The sequence below is a fragment of the Podarcis raffonei genome, chromosome 6, assembly GCF_027172205.1.
Source record: "Podarcis raffonei isolate rPodRaf1 chromosome 6, rPodRaf1.pri, whole genome shotgun sequence".
NCBI classification, from domain to species: domain Eukaryota; kingdom Metazoa; phylum Chordata; class Lepidosauria; order Squamata; family Lacertidae; genus Podarcis; species Podarcis raffonei.
The window spans coordinates 52031580-52055865 of record NC_070607.1 but is presented as its reverse complement, the minus strand read 5'-3'; the positions used below and the strand labels follow the sequence as shown (position 1 = coordinate 52055865).

General features: G+C 43.1%; 1 protein-coding gene across 2 annotated transcripts; it reads left to right on the top strand.

The window, feature by feature from the left end:
* The first annotated feature begins 519 nt into the window (after positions 1-519).
* SYPL2 (synaptophysin like 2) lies at positions 520-22211 on the top strand. Of its 2 annotated transcripts, XM_053392851.1 has the most exons (6): positions 520-1029; positions 1237-1308; positions 5969-6093; positions 16778-16982; positions 17903-18094; positions 20362-22211. In XM_053392851.1, the coding sequence occupies exons 1-6, from the start codon at positions 535-537 to the stop codon at positions 20488-20490; spliced, it is 1218 nt and encodes a 405-aa protein (XP_053248826.1). In that variant the 5' UTR covers positions 520-534; the 3' UTR covers positions 20491-22211. The 2 variants fall into 2 exon arrangements, with proteins under 2 accessions (XP_053248826.1, XP_053248827.1); XM_053392852.1 differs by lacking the exon at positions 1237-1308.
* The last annotated feature ends 2075 nt before the right edge of the window (positions 22212-24286 follow it).

Sequence of the window (24286 nt, the reverse complement as noted above, 5' to 3'; positions counted from 1 at the left end):
AAGCAGCAAGGAGCGCTGGCTGGCACTCTTGGTTTGCATAAAAGTGAACAAGACAGACAACAGGAAGCCAAGGGTGGGAGCGAGTCACCTACATGGTTTCCTCCCCATCAAACAGTTGTGTGTTTTGAAAACAAAATTTCTTACTGAATTTTGTTAAGCAAACAGCAGCAGTACAACACGTTTGTTTAAAGGTCTGCTGCTTGGAGTTTAACATGCTTTTAGTTTAGTTTAGTTTAGTAGATATTAGCCACCTTTTATATATATATATATAAGTGCTACAGCTCAACTGAAACAACCAGGCTTTCAAAGCTTCATCAGGGTTTGGTGGTCTTTCTGTGCCCGCACTGAGGCTGAGATCCTAACCCCACGTTACCTAAAGCACTGATTACCTAAAGCACTGATTCCACACTGATTGATTTTACTAGAGCTGGAAGGGTCCTTAGGGCCATCTAGTCCAACCCCCATAACAATGCAGGGCTTACACCTGAACAAATATGGCTAGGATTGCGCTGTCAGTCAAGAAGCCCCACCAGCATGTCCCAACTCTCGAGACGAGTGACGCCGCTTAAGAAAGACTCCAGAGCAGATCCGGATCGCCTTCGCCGCCCGTCCCTTCGAGGGAGAAGGCGGAGCCGCCAGGCAAGAGGCTCCGCCCACAGCCCGCGGGGGGGGGGCGCCAAGCTCCATGTGCGCCCGCCGCCGCGTGACGCGCTCCCTCTCCCCCTCCCCACCCGCGCCTCCACTTGCGAGTTTGACAGGACTTTCGACGGGGCTTTTTTCCCCGCAGCTCCGCGGAGGAGGGAGCAGCAGCAGCAGCAGGCGCCTCTGCAGCTCCGGCCGTCGTCAGCCCCGGCTCCCCTCGCCTGGACCACTCCTCCGTCCGCGCGGCGGAGAAGCAAGGAAGCCGCGCTCCCCGCAGCCACTGCCGTGCAGACGACCAGCAGCAGCAGCTCCTCGCCGAGAATGTCGGAGCCCAGAGCCCAGAGGGGGGCGGCGGCGGCGGCGGACAAGGAGTCCCAGAGCCCGGTGGTAGGGCGCCCTTTCTTGGCTACTTTCTCTCCCCGTCGCTCTTCTGTTCTCTCCCTCCCCCGCGCCCTTCCCCGCATTGTTCTCTCTCCTCTTTCCGACGCCCCTTCCCCTCCTCCTCTTCTTTGGGCTTTCCCTCCTGGCTGACCTGAACTCCCTGCCCTTGTTTCTCCCTCCTTCCCTCCCCCCTTTTTTTGCTTCCCTCGCCAGGCCCAGCTGCTCTTGGGGCTGCGTTGGGGGCGCTTGGAGGAGCCCCTGGGATTCATTAAGGTGCTGGAGTGGGTAAGTTCAGCCTCCCGTGCAACTTTTTTTTTTGGGGGGTGGGGGTGCGAGAGAGAGGAAGGGGACGCTGCCGTCCAGCAAACGCACTGAGAGACCAGGCCCTTGGAGATCAGGGGGACTTGAAGAAAGGGGGCGTCCCTTCTCCGGCGGTGGGACCCTGCGAGCCGACTTTTTGGCTGCGAGCCGGAGGCGGCGTGCAGGGGCAGACTTGGGAGGGAGGGCGGGCGGGAGGGAGACGCCCGAGTGCCTGCCCTCTAAGGCAGCCCTTCTATGTGCAAGGAGTCTGGATTCGTGGACTGGGGTATGCATGGGAGCTGGCGTTAGCAGCGCTCACATTTCACTCGGGCGGGTTTAACCTTTCTGGAGTTCTGATCCTGCACATACCGCGCCTTAACTTGTCCCTGAGCTCACGGATTCGCTCTCTTCTCAGGCTTCCCAAGGGGAGCTTAGAAGCCCTGGTCTTATTTAGTCCCCAGTTTGGAGCCCAAGGGTTGGAGGGGCTCGGGGTATTTCCCTAGGATTAATGGGTGGCCAGGAAAATGCCCAAATTTCTGTCGCTGCAAGAATGAGAAATGAATGAGCCTTATTTAGAGCTAAATGTCTTATTGAAAAGGGAAGAGCCCTTGTTCTCACCTACAAGAAAAGAAAAACTTTAAGATATGTACTTTTTCCTAAGTAGCTCCACAATACAGTTGTAACACATGGAACCTAGATTTACTTTCACTAAATGCACATGTTGGCACAACATGACAGGTCTTTCAAGTGGATCCCCCCCCCCCCTTTTGGCCAAAAGGAGATGGTATGACTGACTCTGAGGTTGCGGCGCTCATCTCGCTTTATTGGCCGAGGGAGCCATTGTACAGCTTCCGGGTCATGTGGCCAGCATGACGAAGCCGCTTCTGGTAAACCAGAGCAGCGCATGGAAACACCATTTACCTTTATCTACTTGCACTTTGACATGCTTTCGAACTGCTAGGTTGGCAGGAGCAGGGACCGAGCAACGGGAGCTCACCCCGTCGCGGGGATTCAAACCGCCGACCTTCTAATCAGCAAGTCCTGGGCTCTGTGGTTTAACCCACAGCACCACCCACGTCCCCACTCAATGGCTACCTGGTGACAATACTTAAATGAAAGGCAGAGGGTTGATAGTAACAAAACAACTGAGCTGGCATCCATTTCGTAAGAAAGTGCAGTCTTGGATAGGTTGAAGGTCAGTGTGGACACATCACAAATACTGAAGAGCATAAGAGAACCTTTTCCAATCTGGTGTCCTCCATCTACTTTGGACTTCAAGTCCCATCAGCTCCAACCAGCACAGTTCTGACTCTACAGGTGTTGCTATAGGACAGGGATGGGGGATATGTTACCCTCCAAACAGAGCAGGCTCTGCTATTAGGCAGACTGAGGCACCTGCCTCAGCTGGCAGGAGCCACCAAGGCACCAGATGCGATCCCGGTATTGGCTGAAATTGCAAGAGATCTTACAGAGTGCGCAAGATCTTGTGCGATTTTGGCGAGATCTCACCCAAAATTGGTGCCAGTGCTGGCGCCGCTTCCACACCAGTAGGAGGGCAGGCAGAGAAGCAACACCAGTTCCAGCAGGTATGGCAGTGCCAAGGGCAGGCAGGGCAAAGGCAACATTTCCTGTTTCTCCAGACTGTCCCCAGGTGTCATTGGACTACAACTCCCATCATCTCTGACAACTGGCCGAGTGGGTTGGGACTGGTGGGAGCAGGTGTCCAGTGATACCTGGTAGCTTCCCATACCTGCATCAGTGGGGACCTCATGAAAAAATTGGCCGATTAAAGCAGTGGATCATGGGAACAATGCAGCATCAAAGACTAATGACAACACAATGACTTGCTTTCTGTGAAGCAGTATTAGTGTTCATGCCTTCTCCGATGTGCAGTATTTGCCTACTTGGTTATTTTCTGTGTGCACCTCAATTTTTGTGAATATGGCTCTTCTCCCTATAAGCAACAGATTACATTTCACATTCCATTATGTTGTCTGGCCAACTCTATAGCTCACTAAGTCTCTATAGCCTACCTACCTCTTCGTGGGGGGGAAATGGTGGTATAAATCAGTCTTAAGAGGTTTTCATTTTGGGGCATAGGCCAAAAACGTATGTGACTTAAAAAGAAAGAGGCATCCATTGATGGCTCCCCGCCCCCTAAAAAAAAAAAAAAAAGAGTAAGGGAAGCACTAGACTTGAGATCTTAAAATGGGTTTTGGATTCTTTGAATGGAATAAATAGCCTTAGTAGCATCCAATTATGCGGCTTGGATAATAATACAAATAGTTCCTGAAGGAGCATGGTATAATTAAATAAGTAGTTCTCCTGTGCTGAGTTAGGATCTCTTTGTGCATGTCCTCCCCCCACCCCCAAGGAGTGTGGAAGCATTTGTGCATGGCTTGATCAGGCCATCTGTTGTGGTGATGGTACAATGAAGATGGTGTTTTGCTCTATTGCAGCATTATTCATCCTATATAAAATCTTTTCCTTATGTGTCCTGCCAATTTATAGACCTGGAAAACAAAGGGCAGGATCTCAGTAGAAACAGGGCCCATATCCCTCAATGCCTTTGTTTTCAGTTCAGTCCCTATTTCCTTCTACACTTCTTCCACATATTTGGCCCAAATTGGGTGCAGTTCAAATCTACACCAGTTCAGCATTTGGACTGTTGCTGCTTACTTTGTTAAGTTCAGTCAATTATGCTTGCAGCTTGGTCTTAGCTCTCCCTCCACCCCTGGAAATATTGGATACAGTACTTTGATGAGTATTATGGTGCTGTCATGAACTGCTGAATGAATGTAGATCTTAGATAGGATTATATAGTTCTGGAGGGAGGAGTCAGTTGATGTGACTGGCTAGTGAACAGACTGTAGGACAGGGGTCAGCAACCTTTTTCAGCCATTGGCCGGTCCGCCGTCCCTCAAACCAGGTGGTGGGCCGGACTACTTTTTTAAAAAAAAATGAAAAAATTCCTATGCTCCACAAATAACCCAGAGATGCATTTTAAATAAAAGCACACATTCTACTAATGTAAAAACACCAGGCAGGCCCCTCAAATAACCCAAAGATGCATTTTAAATAAAAGGATACATTCTATTCATGTAAAAACACGCTGATTCCTGGACCATCCATGGGCCAGATTGAGAAGGCAATTGGGCTGCATCCGGCCCCTGGGCCTTAAGTTGCCTACCCCTGCTGTACGATGACGTTTTTAGCTTGACGCTTCACTTCCTGTAAGAGTGTCTGGCCCAAACTCACTAGACCAGGCCTCTTGGCTTCTCAGAAGGCAGGAACAAGTGTAGAAACAGAGGTCATGGAAAATAGTTGCTCCCTTGTGGAATAATAATGCATTATTAATTTATTATTGTTTTTTATTTATGCTTCCATCATAGTCCGAAATATGAACAGCTGCAGCCCTGGCCCCCACCTCATTTGTTTGCAGATTTCACATAGGTTTCATTTTCCCTGCACTTGTATTTGGACGGCCGAGTTTTGAAGTTCTTCAGCTGTAGTGGTGCAACGAGTGACTAGCGCTAAAGCTATATCCCTTGCCTGCAAGTTCCTTTCATGTTTGAGCATTTAATTCTCAAGAATGCTATATGCAATGATTTTAGCAGCTTTGATCCTATCAACTGAGCTGTTGCTGGGCCTGTTGTCCACTGGTAAAACCTAGGTGTCATAATGCAGCACTGATACACCAAAACAGGGGCAAGTGCTGACTCTTTTTGCTGTTGTTGTAATGCTGAAGCATCTTAAAAAGCCTAATCTAGTTTTGTATGGGCCTGTGTCAGTATGTAGACATACTTGGGCCTAATAGGAAAACAAAATACTGATTTCGGTGCATGTATATTCTTGGTTGGCATGATATGCTAAACTGGAATAACCCTTAGTTAGAGAGATTTTAAGTTTCAGACTTCTGCTTTGTAATGCATTGGCATTTGCTTTTGAGCTGATTGTATTTAACTCTGGGTTAATGGTACTGATAATAAAAAACTATTAACATGTAGAGAACAACTGTTCTTTGGTATATAGCTTGGTGGTGAACTTGGACCAAATTACTTTTTAATTTTTATAAAAATTGACCTCTTTCAGTTGTTGAACCAGATAATTGTAGAAATTACCGGTAATAAACTCCCAAGATTCATTTTCTTTAAACCAGTAAGTTCTACCTAAGAACCTTAGCACAACCTGGTTTTCTGCATAATCCAGCTTGACATTTATTTGTTACTGTCATTGTAGTGGAGAGGTACTTAGTACTGTGGAGGTTACTGATAACACACCCAGATGAGAAGCGTATTTTTTTAAAAGAAAAAACCATATTTAACTATCTTGGGTTGTATTATATTAAAGATGAATAGTGCAATGAAAAGTAATATGTTGTCTGCTTCTCTCTCCCCCCCCCAATTAATTGGCTAGCTTTGCACATGGATTGCACATGGATTGTGGCATTTATCATTGTGGCTTGCATGTGAGCCTATCTTAATGTTTTGCAAGACAAGCACGGATGATTGTGATTTTTTAGGTCTTGGATAGTTCATAGTAGTTGATGCCAGATCTGTTGTCCTGCATGATGCTAGAGCCTGTGCCACTGTTTGCTACCAACTAGGACACATTTAGTTCTAAACTCCTTTGCTTTTTCCTCCAGCTCTTTGCCATATTTGCCTTTGGAGCCTGTGGTTCTTTCAGTGCAGAAACAGGGGCTACTGTGAAATGCAATGAGAGTCCTAAAGAGACAACTGCTATCACTGTGCAGTTTGGATATCCTTTCAGGTAAATGGGAGTCTTACTGAGTGTTAACTTGGGAGATACTATGTGGAGCTGGACATTGTAGCTAAATACATCATGGTCCTTATGATTCTGTTTCTAGCACCTCATATTGCCTGTGTTTGGAAAGGCATCCTGAAAAAATGAAACTTAGTTGCAAAATTTCAGCTTGTACTGGATAACCTCCAGAGTATCCCAACTCTAAAATTCTGGGTTTTTAGGAAATGACTCAAAACATATTTGGGGGGGGGGGGTAGAGAGAATTGTGTGGTTTATTGGGGTTAGGCATGCCAAGGGCTTAATAGGATTTTCCCCTAATTTACCTTGAACAACCGCCCCCAACGCAACACCTCAAACCAATTTTGTAAATTGTTTTGATTTCAGAACTGGTTTGCTCTGCAGCATACAGGGGCACCAATATGGAAACACAAACACAAAGTCCCCCTTGGGGTGTATGCAACTAGTTTTATGGTTCTTTGGGTCCTTCCAACGTAAGGGGAACTCTACTAGATCAAACCAAATGACCATCTCATCAGGCAATTCTGTTCACTCAGTCCCCAAGCAGGACACACACATAATTGCCCTTGTTTACTCATTACCCCCATTACCTGGTAATTAGAGGCATATTGCCTCTGATATTGGAAGTAGCATATAGACATTGCTACTAGAAGCAACTGGTAGCCTTATCCTCCGTGCATTTGCCTAACCCTCTTTCAAAGCTATCTAAGTTGGTGACTCAGAGTTGGAAGGGCTACTTTGTACTAGATCTCCCACTAGATCTTTGTTTGTTCTAGATCTTCTTTATTGCAGAAGCCTGCTGGCAGTGGTGTCGCTGCCACTTACTGGTAGGAATGAGGTGGTGAGGTTGGGGTTGTGAGGACATACCAGTAGGAGCCCTGAATTGCTTCTTCTGGTTTGTCCACAAGCCATGACCTTGCTGCCTTCTCACCCCTGCCATTACATAGCAGCACTGCTCTGCCTCTGCCCCACCAGGCAAGCCACTCTTGGGTTCTGGTATTCTGAGAGAGGGAGAGAAATCTCTCTCTCTCTCTGCTTTTTCTACACCGTGCTTAATTTTATACATCTCTATTGTGTGTCCTGCTCCCCGGCCTTTTTTCTAAATTAAGAAACCCCCAATGTTGTAGGAATGTGCTCACAGAAGAATAGTTCTGCTAACACGAAGTAACATATTTATTTTACCAATCAAAGCATTTACACACAACTCTTACAAATACTAAAATGCAGATTAATTAAAGCAACACATTTAGTAACAGCAAATAACAAATACAGTAAAAGCATCAGCAATGAAATAGAATATATATTTGCTTTAATATGGACTATAACTCACCCATTGTTTGGAAGCTAGCAAAAGAAAGTAGTTACAGAATGCATCAGACCCGTTCCTTGCAAGTTCAAATGTGACTTTTTTGTTTTTAAATATACTGTTTAAGAGAACCAGAGAAAGACACTGTTAGTTTTTCTGACATGTTTGTCTATGTGAGCATCATAAGGTAAACAGACATTGCCATCAAGAAGATACTGTAGAACATAGTTCTGTTAATGGGAATGTAAGGGAGAAGGCACCCTTAGGTACATAGGGTTCAGCTTCTATCCACTTGTAAGAGACTGCCATACGCCTACCTATTTTATGTTCCCTTTTTGGACATAGGCTTTTGACAAAATCAGTTGTCAGCCATGTTAGCAATGAAGAGAAATTCTTGTCACATTGCAAGATAAGTTAGAAAATGTGTTAATGTGCCATTTTTGGTGATCTGCAGAGAACCTCATGAGTGAACACTGCTAATTGGGATGTTTTTGCTTCTAAGCAGTGAGTTTGTAGAATTGGGTCATCAGTTTAATATTTCCCATAATTCCCTGTTGGGCATATCCTAATTTCCCCTAATTCCTTGTTGTGTTTTGAATGTGGGCAGCCCCATTTCCCCAGGACACCAGAACATATCAGAGGAGTCCATCTGTCCCGGGCATTTTCCCTCAGGTAAAAAGGTAGAGGTAAAGGATCCCTGGACGGTTAACTCCAGTTGAATTAAACTATGGGGTGCAGCACTCATCTCCGCTTTTCAGCCTGAGGGAGCCGGCGTTTGTCCACAGACAGCTTTTCCAGGTCATGTGGCCAACATGACTAAACCGCTTCTGGTGCACAGAACACACTGATGAGTGCCAGAGCACACAAAAACGGCATTTACCTTCCTGCCACAGTAGTACCTCTCCATCTGCTTGTGCTGGTATGCTTTCAAACTGCTAGGTTGGCAAGAGCTTGCTCAAAGCAATGGGAGCTCACCCCATCGTGCAGATTCAAACTGCCAACCTTATGATTGGCAAGCTCAAGAGGCTTGATGGTTTAAACCACAGCGCAACCAGCCCCCCTGTTTTCCCTCATTAGGTGCCCTTTAAGGCAAGTATCACCTTTTCCAGCTTGTCCAAGCATAGCTATTTAAAATGGACAGGTTCCTGAGACTCCCTGGTTGCAGGCAATTTTGTTGCTGCAATGCCACCAAGGAGGAGATGAGGATGCTTTCCTCCCAACATCCCAACACTTCTTGGAGGATTACATTGGCCTTGGACTTCTGTTTCAGGAGGAGCTCTAGCCAGTGTTGTTCCAACTGTGTTTTGAGTTCTCCCTTCTTCCTTTTTTGTGTGTGTGGGTTTAATGCATTATATTGTATTTCCACTGATTTCAGGGCTGAAATGATAAGGAAGGCACTTTCTAAGGGCATTACCATTGGATAGTTTAATAAATGTTAAATGAATGGGTGCACCTGACACAATAAAATCTCTGTGCTAATAACTGCTAGACAGAGGAATAGCAGATCAGAGTCTAGCAGGAATTTGTCTTCTGAACTAATCCAAAGCAAAAACCCCACACTGACTGTCATTTACACACACAGCCCTTCAAAATCACTGCTGGAGGACCTAATTGTGCATAGGAAAAGCTGTCTGGACAGCACTGTACTTGTAAATTCTCAGTGCTCTGTGATTTGTTTTGGGAAGGAGGGTTATGCCCTTAATAGCAAACTTAAAAGCTGCAACTGGCTTGATGCATCTGTCATCTGTTGAGAGACATATAAGCATGTGAAATATGTTTTTAAAATTATTTTATTTATTAAATTTGTGTACTGCCCTTCAGTTGTAGATCTGAGGGCGGTTCGCAGCATGAAAATACAGGATAAAAGCACAAAAGGCATAATAACGACAAGACAGTAATGCACACAAACCAATAACCCCTCCCTCCCTTTTCGCTGCTTGCTCTCCTCTTTTCCTTCCACTATCTATGTTCTGCTAAGTCCTAGTCGAGGTGGTGTTGGGGTTCAATGCCACTGCAAAAAACAAGAGACTGGATCAGATTGTGGGGGGCATTCATAGGTCCTTTTGCCATGCCAAATCAGGAGATTACCTTTCTTGGAAAGTAATAGCAATATTAAATGATTTGTATGTTAGGGATCTACCGCAAGACTTGTCAGATGAGTACAGACATGGCCAAAGTTAGAATGAAATCAATCTTACACTCAGTGTATGTAGGATATGAGCATGGTTCTATCTCTGCAACTTTGCTTCCCTGCCAACATCTGATAGCTATAAATAGAGGCAAGTCTGTGAAGTCTATTGAGATGCCTTTGACAAGAAGAACAAATTGGGAGGAGTGGTAGTGGTTCTAACAGAGAAAACACAGAACAAAGTATCTGGTGAATAGTCTCTTGGAATAATGAATTGTGTTGTGTATGAGTTGAGAAGCCCTTTAGATGAAGGAGGCTTTTGCTCTCATTCTCTGAGCTCTTCTTGCTGCTTGAGTTCTAGATTACTATTTGTGTTTTAGTATACCACAGAACCCTGCTACCTTTTGGTTGGGGGTGGGGGTGGAATTCACACCTGTTCTGTCATGGCCAAGCCTCCATTGCAGGGAGCCCTATATACTTAGGTGTTGATGGTTAAATTACTATCTGGACAAGTCCTTAGATCCTTCTTAAACTGCAGCCTGTGAGCTTAAACATGTCTTTTCTAAGAGGTATGTTAAACATAAAAAGCTAGCGATTAGACAGACTTGGAAACATTAATTTTTCTCTGTTTAAGCCCCACGGTAAGTTTGCATTTTTCATTGGAATCATAGCTGCCTTTTTCTACCCTCTAAATTATCAGATGATTTCTGTGGGCTCTTGCTTATTAAAATAAGCAGAATAGCTTCACATAACCTGCAAACCATTTGATCTGCTGCAGATAAGCAGATTGGCTTTATAGTTCTTGTCTGCAATGTGGAAACCTCCTGATTTTAATGTCGGTAAACACAGTTTTATGTTGGAAGCTGTTGCTGAGGGCTCAAGCTACAGAACTTCTGACTTCAGTGCCAGCCTGGTTCAAATGGCACATGTGGGAAAAGGCTAGAGGCTATTTATATAATGTAGAGAGCTGCTGGTGTTATACCACCCGATAGCAGCTAGATGGAGAACTGTAATAGCTCTTCTTAGTGACCAAAAATTATATCCAAACAACCAATATGCGCTCCATGCGCTTGATATATTTGGTCTCTTTGAAGATGGGGTATGTATATTTGTACTACACTTGTACTAAGTCCTGGCCCAACCAATTTTCTCCGTGAAATGAAGATTGCAATTCTGTGCATCAGCCAAGTCACTGCTTTGGAAAGCTGAGTCTTTGGAAAGCAGAAAGTGGGGGAAAAACCCTGTTCCTGCAAAGTGGTAGCTGCCAGAACAGTCCCAGTAAGTTTGTTGTTGTTTTTTAATTTATTTTTTATTGCAAATTTTTATAACAACACAAACATATAACAAATACATATACAAACAAAAAACAAAAACAAAACAAAAAACATGTACCATTTCGTATCTTAGTTTCTTATACCTTTCTTCCCCGACTTCCTCATGCCTCCCTTTTCTGTATTCCAAGTTCTTATCAGTTACTCAGCAAATCTTCCCTTATTTTAATTGAGATTTAAGCTAATCTTCCTTATTCTCCTTGTCTTAACCATTACTAATAGTAACCATTTACTTTCCAGTCCAACATCATTCTAACTTTCGTTAATTTTGTAATATTTCTTTAAATAGTCCTTGAACTTTTTCCATTCTTCTTGCGCTGCTTCTCTTCCCTGGTTTCGGATTCTGCTCGTCATTTCTGCCAAGCCCATGTAGTTGATCACCTTCATCTGCCATTCTTCCAGTGTGGGTAGATCTTGTGTCTTCCAGTACTTTGCAATGAGTATTCTAGCTGCTGTTGTAGCATACATAAAGAAAGTTATATCCGTCTTTAACACCCCTTGGCCGACAATGCCCAAGAGAAAGGCCTCTGGTTTCTTAGTGAAGGTATATTTAAATACCTTTTTAAGTTCATTATAGATCATTTCCCAGAATGCCTTAATCTTCGGGCACGTCCACCAAAGGTGAAAAAATGTACCTTCCTTTTCTTTACATTTCCAACATTTATTATCAGGCAAATGGTAAATCTTTGCAAGCTTGACTGGGGTTATGTACCACCTATAAATCATTTTCATAATATTTTCTCTTAAGGCATTACATGCCGTGAATTTCATCCCGGTGGTCCACAACTTTTCCCAGTCAGCAAACAAAATATTATGACCAATGTCCTGAGCCCATTTAATCATAGTTGATTTAACCGTTTCATCTTGTGTATTCCATTTCAGCAGCAAATTGTACATTTTTGACAGATTCTTAGTACTGGATTCTAACAATTCAGTCTCCAATTTTGATTTTTCCACCTGGAAGCCAATTTTACTGTCCAATTTAAACACTTCATTTATTTGGTGATAGTGCAACCAGTCTCTCACCTTGTCTTTTAATTTCTCAAAACTCTGCAATCTCAGTTTGTCCCCTTCCTTTTCCAGAATTTCCCAATATCTTGGCCACTTCGACTCCATATTTAACTTTTTAACTGCCTTAGCTTCCATTGGCGACAACCACCTTGGGGTTTTGTTTTCCAGCAAATCTTTATATCTGACCCAGACATTTAATAGTGCTTTTCTGACAATATGGTTTTTGAAACTTTTGTGTGCTTTAACCTTGTCATACCACAAATATGCATGCCACCCAAAAATGTTATTAAAACCTTCTAAATCCAAAATGTCTGTGTTTTCAAGAAGCAGCCATTCTTTCAGCCAGCAGAAAGCTGCCGCTTCATAATACAGTTTAAAGTCTGGCAGGGCAAACCCCCCTCTTTCCTTTGAGTCCGTTAATATCTTAAATTTAATTCTGGGCTTTTTGCCCTGCCAGACAAATTTAGATATATCTTTTTGCCACTTCTTGAAACAGTCCATTTTATCCATTATTTGCAATGCTTGGAACAAAAACAACATTCTTGGCAATACATTCATTTTTATAACTGCAATTCGACCTAACAAGGAAAGCTTTAAGTTTGACCAAATCTCCAAATCTTTTTTCACTTCTGTCCAAGTTTTTTCATAATTATCTTTAAATAGATTCACATTCTTAGCTGTCATATTTATACCCAAATATTTCACTTTTTTAACCACAGTCAACCCTGTCTCATTCTGAAACCTTTCTTTTTCAACCTGTGTTAAGTTTTTCTCCAATACCTTTGTCTTTAACTTATTCAATTTAAATCCTGCCAATTGACCAAACTCTTGGATTATTTCCAAAACTCTTTTCGTACTAGCTTCTGGCTCTTGCAATGTAAGTACTAGGTCATCTGCAAATGCTCTCAATTTGTATTGTTTAGCTCCGACCTGAATCCCTTTAACCAACTGGTCCCTCCTAATCATATTAAGCAAAACCTCAAGGACCGATATAAAAAGTAATGGGGAGATAGGGCACCCCTGTCGTGTCCCTTTTTCAATCTTGAACTCTTCTGTAACTACATTATTTACAATTAATTTTGCTTTCTGTTCAGAATATATTGCACCTATACCATTCTCAAACCCTTGGCCTACCCCCATCCCCCGGAGGTTCTTCAACATAAAACTCCAAGAAATGTTGTCAAAGGCTTTCTCGGCGTCCACAAATATCAAAACAGCCTTAGTGTTTATATTCACTTCCAACTTTTCCAAAATGTCAATTATATTCCTTACGTTATCCGACAAATGCCTTTTCGGGAGAAAGCCTGCTTGGTCCCCATGAATCTCCTCCATCAAAACTCTTTTCAGTCTCTTTGCTAAAATATCAGCAAAGATTTTATAGTCCACATTCAATAACGAGATGGGTCGGTAGTTTTTAAGTTGGGTCTTTTCAGTCTCTGTCTTTGGTATAAGTGTAATATAGGCCTCTCTCCACGTGTCGGGTGCCCTTTTCCCCCCCATAATCTCATTACAGACTTCCTTCAAAGGTTGTATCAACCCTTCCTTCAGAACTTTGTAGTATTTGGAAGTCAGTCCATCCGGTCCTGGGGATTTGCCCAATGTCATACCTTGAATGGCATCTTCTATTTCTTGTGCTGATATCTCCTGGTTCAAAATCGTCTTACTTTCCCGCGAGACCTTTTTCAGCCCATTTTCCTCGAGGAATTGTTGTATATCCATTTCCTTCTGCGGCCCTTGTGTGTAAAGTTGTCTAAAGTAGTTCTGAAAACAGTTCCTAATTTCCGCTGGGTTACTTATGTTCTTTCCTTCCACTTCTATATTTGTTACCGTGTTAAGTTTTTGTCTCTTCTTTATTTGCCAAGCCAATAACTTGCCACATTTATCAGCAGATTCAAAAGTCTTTTGTCTCATTTGCTTAATTTTCCACTCTAATTCTTGATTCGTCAGTTCCATATATTGTGTTTGATAAAGTTTGATTTCTCTTAAAATCTCTTGTGATTTTGGCTTCGATCTTAGTTTCTTTTCCCCTTCTTTTATCTTTTCCAGAATTTTTTCCTTCCTCTCATTTTGTTTTCTTTTCTTTAATGTATTTTGTTGTATCAGAAACCCTCTCATCACGGCTTTACTTGCGTCCCATACTATTCTTTTTTCTACTTTAGTCCTTAGGTTAATTTCAAAATAGTCTTTCAAAGTTTTTTGGGCCTTCTTGCAAATCTCCTCATCTCTAAGTAAGATGTCATTCATTCTCCATCTGAAGGAGCCAGTTGTTGTTTGTCTCATCACCATCTTTACTGCATTATGGTCGGAGAAAGTTTTTGGGCAGATTTCCACTCTCTTTATGTTCTGCGCCATACTGCTAGTGACCCAAATTTGGTCAATCCGTGTCCATGTCATTTTGGCTTCAGAAAAGAAGGTTCCCTCTCTTTCTAGTGGGTGTTTTGTTCTCCAAATGTCAATCAAGCCCATATTGTCAGTCATTTCAAAAAAGGTCTTTGGTAGTCTTCCATCTTTTGTTACTACCTGTCTTTGTGCTTTGTCCATATTTGTTGAAACTACTCCATTCATGTCTCCCATCATGATTAGATTATAGTCCATATAGTCCATCAAAGTCTCATGCAACTTCTTAAAAAATTCAGCTTTCCCTTCATTTGGTGCATAGATTCCCACTATCAGGTACTTTTCTCCTTGAAATTGGATTTCAATTGCCAAATATCTTCCTTGGTCGTCTTTAAAGATTTGTTTCGGTTGCAGCTTTTCCTTTGCATAAATCACTACTCCTCTCTTTTTTACTCTGTCTGAAGATATAAATTCTTGTCCCAGTCTTTTATTTATTAATAATTTTCTATGTGCTCTTGTCACATGGGTCTCTTGTAAACAAATCAAGTCCAATTGGTCTTTCTTTAAAGCATGAAATATATTTTTCCTTTTTCTGGGGATGTTCAAACCGTTACAATTCCAGGTTAGAAGTTGCAGAGCCATGATGGGGTTATTCACTCTTTCCTCCTACAGCTCCCAATTTTTGTTCCTCGTTTGTCGGTGGTTCCGTATCCGTATCTAATGAAGGATGCCCTTGCCCTGGAAACGTCTCTTTCTGTAGGTCTTCTTCGTGTTCTCCCAAGAACTTGTCTTTATCACTCACTGTCTTTATTCTTCTTTTCTTCCCCTTGTATTTAAAAGACAAGCCTTGGGGAAACTCCCACCTGAATTGTATGTAGTTCCTTTTCAGCAATATCACCAGGTCCTTGTAGTGTCCTCTTGCGTCCAGGATACTTTTGGGGATGTCTTTAAAGATCTCAATGTGAAAATCTTCAATTCGAAGGGTTGTTTGGTAATGCAGGTTCAATATTTTGTCCCGTTCCTCCTTTGATCTTAGGGTTATTAGACAGTCTCTGGGTCTGTTCTTCCTCTGCCTTGCTCCCAGTCTAAATGCACTTTCTATCTTAAATTCTTCTTTGTCCAGCTCCTGCTTCCAAAAGTCGGAGAATTCTTTTGTCAGGTAATCCACCAGGTTGTCTCCTTCCTTTTCCGGCACAAGTCTGATCCTTAGGTTCCTCTCCTTACGTTGCATATCCTGCATAGAAAGTGCCAGTTCATACTCATCTAGTTTCTTGAACACTGGTGGAAACTTTCCCTCAGCAGCAGTTGCAATTTCTTTAGCTTCCTCAGCTATCTTTCTTGTTGTAGATGATTCTTCCAATAATTTCCCAATTGCTTCTGCATTTGAGTTCACTTTGTTCCCAAGGTCAGTTATACTTTTTGTGTTTGAATCAATCTTCCCAGAGATTTCTTCAATTTTCTTATTTGTTTCAGCAACTTGTACTTTAGTTTCTGCACCTTGCTTTTTTAGTTCCTCTAAAGAGTCATTTATCTTCTCCAGCTAGATGGAGAACTGTAATAGCTCTTCTTAGTGACCAAAAATTATATCCAAACAACCAATATGCGCTCCATGCGCTTGATATATTTGGTCTCTTTGAAGATGGGGTATGTATATTTGTACTACACTTGTACTAAGTCCTGGCCCAACCAATTTTCTCCGTGAAATGAAGATTGCAATTCTGTGCATCAGCCAAGTCACTGCTTTGGAAAGCTGAGTCTTTGGAAAGCAGAAAGTGGGAAAAAAACCCTGTTCCTGCAAAGTGGTAGCTGCCAGAACAGTCCCAGTAAGTTTGAAGGCAGGAGGTGTCTTTCATAGATGTTTCTACCTTATATCTGTTTTGGTAGGAAGTTGGTTTAATACTGTTAGAGGAAACCTACAGAGTGTACCCCAAAGCTCAAGTATGTAATTAAAAACAGAGAGGTGCTACTTTTCTTTCTTTCAAGGAAATGTCTTGTTCAAGTCACGTCAAAGCATCTCTACCACACATGTATCTTTTTGAAAGCTGTATCAGTACCCAAGAGGTTTGCTCCTTCAGAGTAAGGGTGAAATGTACTATCGCAGCAAGCCATATAGAGAAGGCACCACCTGTCATCAGGCCTTACGACAAGTGTGTTCTGATTAGGATAAGCAAAGATGCAGGTATGGTTTTATTCCCCAATGAGAAGAGTAACATGATTCTATCCTGGAAAGGCTGGAGCTAGGCTGTGGTTGTTGGTTTGAGGTGTTTTTCCCCAGAGAGCTACAGGAACTTTGGAAAGGGGTTTGTTTGCTGTTTGGTGTGTGCATTCATCTCACTTTGATAAACAGGTGATGCAGGGTTTTGCTCTGCTTCAAAAACCTTGCACAATCTATTTGACCTGAAGTGAGAGTGGGGCAAAATAAATCTCAACTACTTTTAACTCACTTAAAAGCTATCATCTGTCTCAACCCTCACCCCTGTTTGTCAGAGGTAGCTCTGTACCAGATGTGCTAAGTTGTACCAAACATGTTTCTTTCTCTCTCCTTTTCATCCTGACCAGGTTGTACAAGGTTCCATTTGATATGCCAGACTGTATTGAAGGATCTACTGCTAAAAGGACGCTGCATCTCTTGGGAGACTTTTCAGCACCTGCTGAGTTCTTTGTGACCTTGGGTGTTTTTTCTTTCCTGTATACCATGGCAGCTCTGGCAGTCTATCTACGGTTTCACTCACTCTACAAAGAAAATAAGAAGCTTCCTTTTGCGGTAAGATTTCACTTTGGTCCTCTGCTCTTTGACCTGCAGGACCTAAACCCTGGAGAACCAGTGTCTAAAACGCTCCTTGGATAAGAGACACTTCTCTCTATCCAAATAGGATGTGCTTCCCTAAACTCTCTAATTCAGTTTATCCTTGGGACAATCCAGAGGAGCAGCTCACACAACCATATTATGCATTGAGTAGATCTGGACAGTGCCTGATATACAGTGGTACCTCGGGTTAATTTGTCCCGGAGGTCTGTTCTTAACCTGAAACTGTGCTTAACCTGAAGCACCACTTTAGCTAATGGGGCCTCCTGCTGCTGCTGCCGCACCACCAGAGCATGATTTCTGTTCTCATCCTGAAGCAAAGTTCTTAACCCAAGGTACTATTTCTGGGTTAGCGGAGTCTGTAACCTGAAGCGTATGTAACCCGAGGTACCACTGTACAAGTATTTTCCTGCAGTACTGTAGCATGACAAGCTGCGCCTTCTGGAATTCCTGCTTCTACCCAACTATTTAATGTACAGGAACCTTTACCTTGGTCACCCCTCATTTTAGGGTGGAATCTTTGGCCTTCTTTAGTTGGAACAGCATTCCCGCCCCTCTAAGTGGCACAAAGACTAGTTAAAAACTATCTAATGCTGTCATTAAACTCCTTCCCCTTGGGGTTGCATGGAGCCACTTGAATTGTGATGACCCCATATCGCTTGCAGATCCTTTCAGAGTGTCTTAGGTGGCTGTGGAAAAATTGGATGTGGCTATTTTGGCACATGTAGACCCACCATGTGAAGGGCCTGAGAGATGGAATGGGGCAATGGCCCAACATCGAGGGCCCTCAATGCTTGCGTCTTTTGGGTGGAATAGGGAGGGCAGTCTGTTCTATGAGATGGAGCCATTGTGGTCTTCTCTGTTTTTTCCTCCCCCAGGATTTCTGTGTGACCGTCTCATTTACCTTTTTCTGGCTAGTGGCATTTTCAGCTTGGGGCAAAGGTCTGTCAGATGTGAAAGGAGCTACGCGGCCTTCCAGTCTTATTGCTGCCATGTCAGTGTGTCAACTCAAAACTGCTGTATGCAATGCTGGGGCCACACCTTCTATGGGCCTGGCCAATATCTCTGTGGTAAGAGTTGTCTGGGGAGCCATATTTGTGTGGTTGTGGGGGGCTGGGAATGGCAGAGCTTCAGCTGCATTGGAACCTATAGAGTGTAGCTCCACTGATTTTAATAGAGCTCGGTTAGTTTCATACACATTCATAACTTCATACATTCATACCCTTTGAGTAACTTAAAGCTACAAATAGTGATGTAGGTGCAGTTTTCAGCTTCCATTCTGTTCGTAATGTATAATGACACAACAAACAGCTACTAACTAATGGATCTTAACCTTTTTTTTAAAAAAAAATGCAGTTGGTATATTTATTTCCCAAGTACATTTTTCAGAAGTCTTGCTCTTCTTGATGTGCACACCAATGAAGAACAGCCTGTCTGCATGTACTGAATATAAAGCTCCTGATTCTTTTTTAATTATGGGCATTTCACAGTTTTCTACAGCACTGGCAACAGTCTTTTCAAATCTGTACTTAAATAAGTACTAGTACAGCAGTTGATGGTTTAAATTGCATATGTGATGGCGTACAGCAGTGCCTAAAATATATGCAACTTAGTGATGACCTAACTACAGATTTCAGCCCCTGAAGAGCAGACAAACAGACAGGGCATCTGTTCAAGGCCATTTTTTAATGGATTAATTGATTCTAAAATAACTATTGACCTCATTTGGTCCTTGCCTTCACAAATGTGGATGAGAATCACCAGTCACCACTGTTCACAAACACTTACTGAAAACTAGTGAAAATTTGACTTTTTAATCTTTGTTGATCAAAGTGATGAAGTAGACAAAAGAAAATTAAAGGACATTAAGGAAGAACACGTGAGCATACTAAGGTTTTGCATGGGCCTTAAGATTTGCTTTGTATCTGCTTATAAAAACAATTAGGCTCTGTTTTTGATTCTCTCTATCCACTTCAAAAGGGGACGTGGGTGGCGCTGTGGGTAAAAGCCTCAGTGCCTAGGGCTTGCCGATCGAAAGGTCGGCGGTTCGAATCCCCGCGGCGGGGTGTGCTCCCATTGCTCGGTCCCAGCGCCTGCCAACCTAGCAGTTCGAAAGCACCCCCGGGTGCAAGTAGATAAATAGGAACCGCTTACTAGCGAAGGTAAACGGCGTTTCCGTGTGCTTACTAGGGAAGGTAAACGGCGTTTCCGTGTGCGGCTCTGGCTCGCCAGAGCAGCTTCGTCACGCTGGCCACGTGACCCGGAAGTGTCTCCGGACAGCGCTGGCCCCCGGCCTCTTAAGTGAGATGGGCGCACAACCCTAGAGTCTGTCAAGACTGGCCCGTATGGGCAGGGGTACCTTTACCTTTTATCCACTTCAAAGCGTGATTCGGGTTTTATGCTGCTCTGTATAAAATGGAGCTCTGTGTTCCCCATTCACTCTTATGGGAAATCTAAAAATGGCTATAAACTCCCCCCCCCCTTTTGGCAGAAGCAGATGAAAGCACAGGACCCCCTCCAGAGTGGATTAAGTCTACCAAACTGCAGGCCCAGGAGCCTTTATAGGGAAAGTAAAAGGGTTTCACTTTCCTGCATAAGCCATACTAGGGCAATGCTTTTATAAGGCTAAAACACCAAAATCTAGTTATCTTTTGGGGGTGGGAGGTGATTTTGTCTCTTGTTCTTTCATACCTTAAAATAATGAAAAGGTGGCCAAATGGTGTATATTCTTGCTTGTACATTGATGAAAATATTAGCATCTTCACACTGGCCAGCTTAGCTTTCCCAGTGCTTGTTTGTGTTAGGATGTTATGTCCTCCAATAGGAGGTAGAAGGTGAGGCTGTCCTTAATACTTCCTGCAGAGTGCTGAGGAGCTCCAGATTACTCCCCCCCCCCCCGCCACAAACAGAGCAGCAGACGTGTGTGTGAAATGGAGTCTAACTTACTTTTAAAAAATCCACTGTTCTGCTTTAACAACAACAAAACCACCAAAAACATCCACAGCTCTTCAGTGCTCCAAGGTCAGCATTTAGACAAACTCACTTCTTGCAAAGCCCAAGGACCTAGAGTAGAGAAACATAGACAAACATAGGCATATAGGGCACTGAAAAACAGAGCAACATGAGGTTTTGTAACACACTGATCCAGCTTAGGGCATTTTATTGCTATCGCAGTTTGATTCCGAAAGGGTTAAAAGAGCTCCATATCAACCCAATTTGCCTCATTATTTGGCTCCAGCCCAGAGTGGTTGCACTCCTCTACAACATACAGTCTGCTCAGATAGCTCGGCCACAAGTGCTTCTACATTAACTCTGCACTTCTCTCTTTCTTTCTCAGCTGTTTGGTTTTGTCAACTTTATACTGTGGGCTGGAAACTGCTGGTTTGTTTTTAAAGAGACCCCTTGGCATGCTCAGACCACCAACAAGGAAAGCTCTGCTGAACAAGGAGCTGTTGATAAGCAATAAGGAAGCTCTCCTCCTTCACTTCTGAAGCCTCCTCTTCCCCCACCAGGAACAGTGCCTTGTCCCACGTATATGCTCATCCCATTTCACAGCAGGGCAGGAAATACGCCTTCTCTGCCAATTGTTGCTGCTGTCCAATAGTCATACTGGCATCTCTGTCTCCTGACTATTCTGGAATGCCTTCCTCTGGCTGAAATCAGGGGGTCCTCTTGTGGTCCTAGATACACAGACTGTACATGGTTACAAAAAAAACCAAACTCTTCTGCCTTCAGATATTTTTTTTTACAAACATGTATTATTGTGCATTGTAACATTGGCTACTACCAGTCCTAGGGTGTGTGGCATTGTTCCTTCCCATCTGCTTCTGACCACTTTGTAATGAGAAATGCAGGTAGATTTGGATAACAGCATAGAGATAACCAAGGCATTAGTGCTACAGAACCTGGGACATCTAAGCACCTTTGAGAGTAAGTACACCTTCGACTCTGCAGCCATAATAGAAGCAGAAGCGGCAATATGCCACCTGGCTTAGCAGCAAAATAAAGGAGAAATACAAAGGGAATATTTTTACTTTCATACAATTGAAGGAAGGAGTGTGTTGCGTTTCTCTCTGTTGCAAATGGGGTATGAATGTGCTAAATATCTCTCTGCTTCTCTTAAATTCATTTGGATGAAAGCTGGAACTGCCGTTTGCCCACAGATGGGTTGTTCACTCTTGAGCAGCAAAGTTTTGGTGCCTTAATTTTTTTCCTCTCAGGTCATGCACAGATGTATACTATGTCCATATTGAGCCACAAGTGCTGACTCCCACCAGCATGAGCTGACTGGCAGCTTTTGGCCTCCATTTCCCTGTGTTTTTTGTGTATAGTGGAGGCAAACAGAGGATGTAAACACTGGACACCTGTTTCAGTGTCTTCTGAGGTCCTGTTCTATTTTTAAAATGCAAACTTTTAAATATGAAAACCTAAATGAATTTTTCTCAGCTTCTAGGATAGTTTGATAGAAAACTTGGGCCCAAGAGGCTTGGGGCATTCGTTTCTGGTTGACAAAGATGCAGGGGAAGGGTGGAATTCTGTACAACTTGTTGTTTTGTTGAGAATATTTGTGGTTAATGGCCTTAGTTCTGGCCTCTGAACACTGGTAACAGGAACAGATGAGCTGTCAAGTTTGTGGTGTGGATTGTTTGTCAATGAATTCATGTATGCCACTATCTCGGGCCAACGCCCCTTTTAACTCCAGTGTGGCAGTAGGCAGCTGCTTGTAGATTTCTGATGGAGGCTTGAGGCATCCCAGGCCTCCAAGTGAAGATGAGAATCTTTAAGGAAGGTTCCAGTATCCCTGGATGTCCCTCTAGCAAATGATGGGACCACCAGTTTAGGACAGTATTAAATCTGACATTTTTAAATCATAGAAACTCTTTGTTATTGTGTATATGCAGCGGATACTTTCAGGTGAAGAGAGCTGTCATATTTTCTTCCCTCTTTTGATCATGCTGTTGACATAAACAAGGGACTGGAGCCTGGCCTGCCATTTACTCCAAACTCTACTAGTTGCCTATTTTCTAAAACTTATATGAGTAAATAGAAAAGAAGCACCCCGAATCTTTAAATCCCTGTGCTTCCATGTGTCTAATATTAGATGGGGAAAACTAGTTTTTTGGGAGGTTGGGGTGTAGCAGGTTGCAGGGTGAGTTCTTCTATGCTGATTAAATCTTTCATATCAGACCTTGTTAGGTCTTTGACTTTCTCTTATTTCCTTATTCTCTTTCTCCTCCTTGTGCTGAGAGAGAGGAATTCTCTCCTCCAGAAGGAAAAATATTAATGGTGCTTCATGAGGTGTGGGACCTCTACGCTAAGAAGACCCTCTTTGTACATTTTGTAATTTTCTTCTTCCCTAGTTTAATTATTGCCATTGCCCCAGCATTACAGAACAGCAGCCTTTATGGAATCCTCTGGCATGTCTGCAGTCAAGCCACAAAGACTGAAGCATACAATCATCCCTTGTGTTGCAGTGTCCAGATTTTCTTGCAACATAAGGGCTGGTACAATACAAAAAGAAAGCTGACTAGCTAGTAGGAGGGCGGTTTTTCTCCAGTTTTCAGTCCAACTGTCTTTTAGGAGGACTTTTCCCAGTGATTCTTTTTTAAAAACCACTCACCGAACATCACCATTCACACCATGTTTCTGGCCACAAGCTACTACTCCATAATAGTAGGCTTAGGATTCAGCTTCTGGCATGGTAGTGTTTTCCATAACTGACCATTACAGCAAGTCCTAGAATCAGTCACTGTAGCCCTTGAGTGTACAAACAGATCAACCCTCCATATCTCCCCAAGCTGGGATACGTGTATCTTGTATCACATTTGTGTCTTATAGGGCTATTTTCTAATTATTTAAAGATTTGTCCAAGGTCCTCAGCCAGTATAAATTGAGTGTGTGGTGCCAGTGCAGCTGAAGACCTGACCTTTGTGTCTAAGCCGTGGGCAAAGCCTAAAGAATGCTGCTTCAGACATGGGAAATATTCTATGTAGATGGATACTAGAAGCAGGAATAAAGGCCTCAGTAATAGTTCCAGGAAAAGAAATGGTAATTGTATACCATTGATCATGCAAATCACTTTCCACATGGCCCAAGTTCCTGTGAGTTTGTTTCTCTCTGTATTTATCTATAAATCTATGTATAAGAGAGATAATATATAGGGTAGCCTCGTAGCACTACATTTGGCACAGCACAGGAGAGGGCTGTTGGGAGCAGCTGAACAGACAGCAGGTGCAGGATATTTCACACCCTTGTGGGTTTTCTACTTTTTTTGGATACACCCGATGCATTGAAACCACAGTTATCCTGTATGACTAACTCTCTCAGACTCCTAGCTGCATATTAGACATGACACATCCCTCCTCTGTGATGGAGCCCCCACAAAACAGACTTCAAGCAGATGACTGGGGACCAGCAGAACTTGTAATTGGAAGAAGAGGAAGGGTCAGTCTCGGCTTGTACTAGCTTTGCATTTTGTGGCCTACGATTCCCCCACACATTTGTTTTGAGTAGGGGTGAGAAAAGAGCAGGTGTGGAATCTGTACAAGAGCTCAGTGTGAAAAGTGGTGTGGTTAGTGATGCTCCATGAGGGGTATGCCAAAAATATACTCTGTCCTGTCCTGAAAATGCCACCATGTGGAGTAGAGACCAACAGCCCTGGGCATGGTCTCCCAGTTCTCTCAATCATTTCCTCTTCTAGTGGCGGTATGTTGCATGTTTTTCTCCTTTCCTGACAATTGTTAGTATGGTTCTAATAAAGTGTCGAGAGAGTTTGCTCTGAGGGAGAGCTGACTTTGGGCTGGTTTTCTTTGTCCTTGCCTTCTGTTTCTACTTTGATCTCTTTTGCAGCCCGGTTCATAAAATACTGTTATCTCGTTGATTATTTATTGCTATGCTGGCTATCAGCTGCATGAAAGGTTTTTGGGAGCCCTCATTTCTTCTGCACCAACCGCAGGTGGCACTGTGTACATTACACTAACATATGACATGGTCTGAAGGTGTAGGTCTGGGCATTGCCTGGAAGGCACCATGCATTTACTGCCTTGGGTTCCATGACAGAAGAAAGGTTGTGATATTAACATAAGAGAACATATGCACATCCCAACATTTCATATCTCTTTGATGGATGATTTCTGCCTTTCTAAGACTGTGCAGACAATAGGTAATAAAGACCCGCAATTCATATTGTAGGGATGCAATTGTTTGTTATATATACCGTATTTTTCGCTCTATAAGACACACCAGACCACAAGACGCACCTA

Excerpts from the sequence above, each read along its gene's own strand:
- SYPL2 (XM_053392851.1), top strand. The coding sequence starts at position 535 with ATGTCCCAACTCTCGAGACGAGTGACGCCGCTTAAGAAAGACTCCAGA. Across the intron at positions 1,030-1,236 it reads AGGAGTCCCAGAGCCCGGTG|GCCCAGCTGCTCTTGGGGCT; the intron begins GTAGGGCGCCCT and ends TTCCCTCGCCAG. Across the intron at positions 1,309-5,968 it reads TCATTAAGGTGCTGGAGTGG|CTCTTTGCCATATTTGCCTT; the intron begins GTAAGTTCAGCC and ends TTTTTCCTCCAG.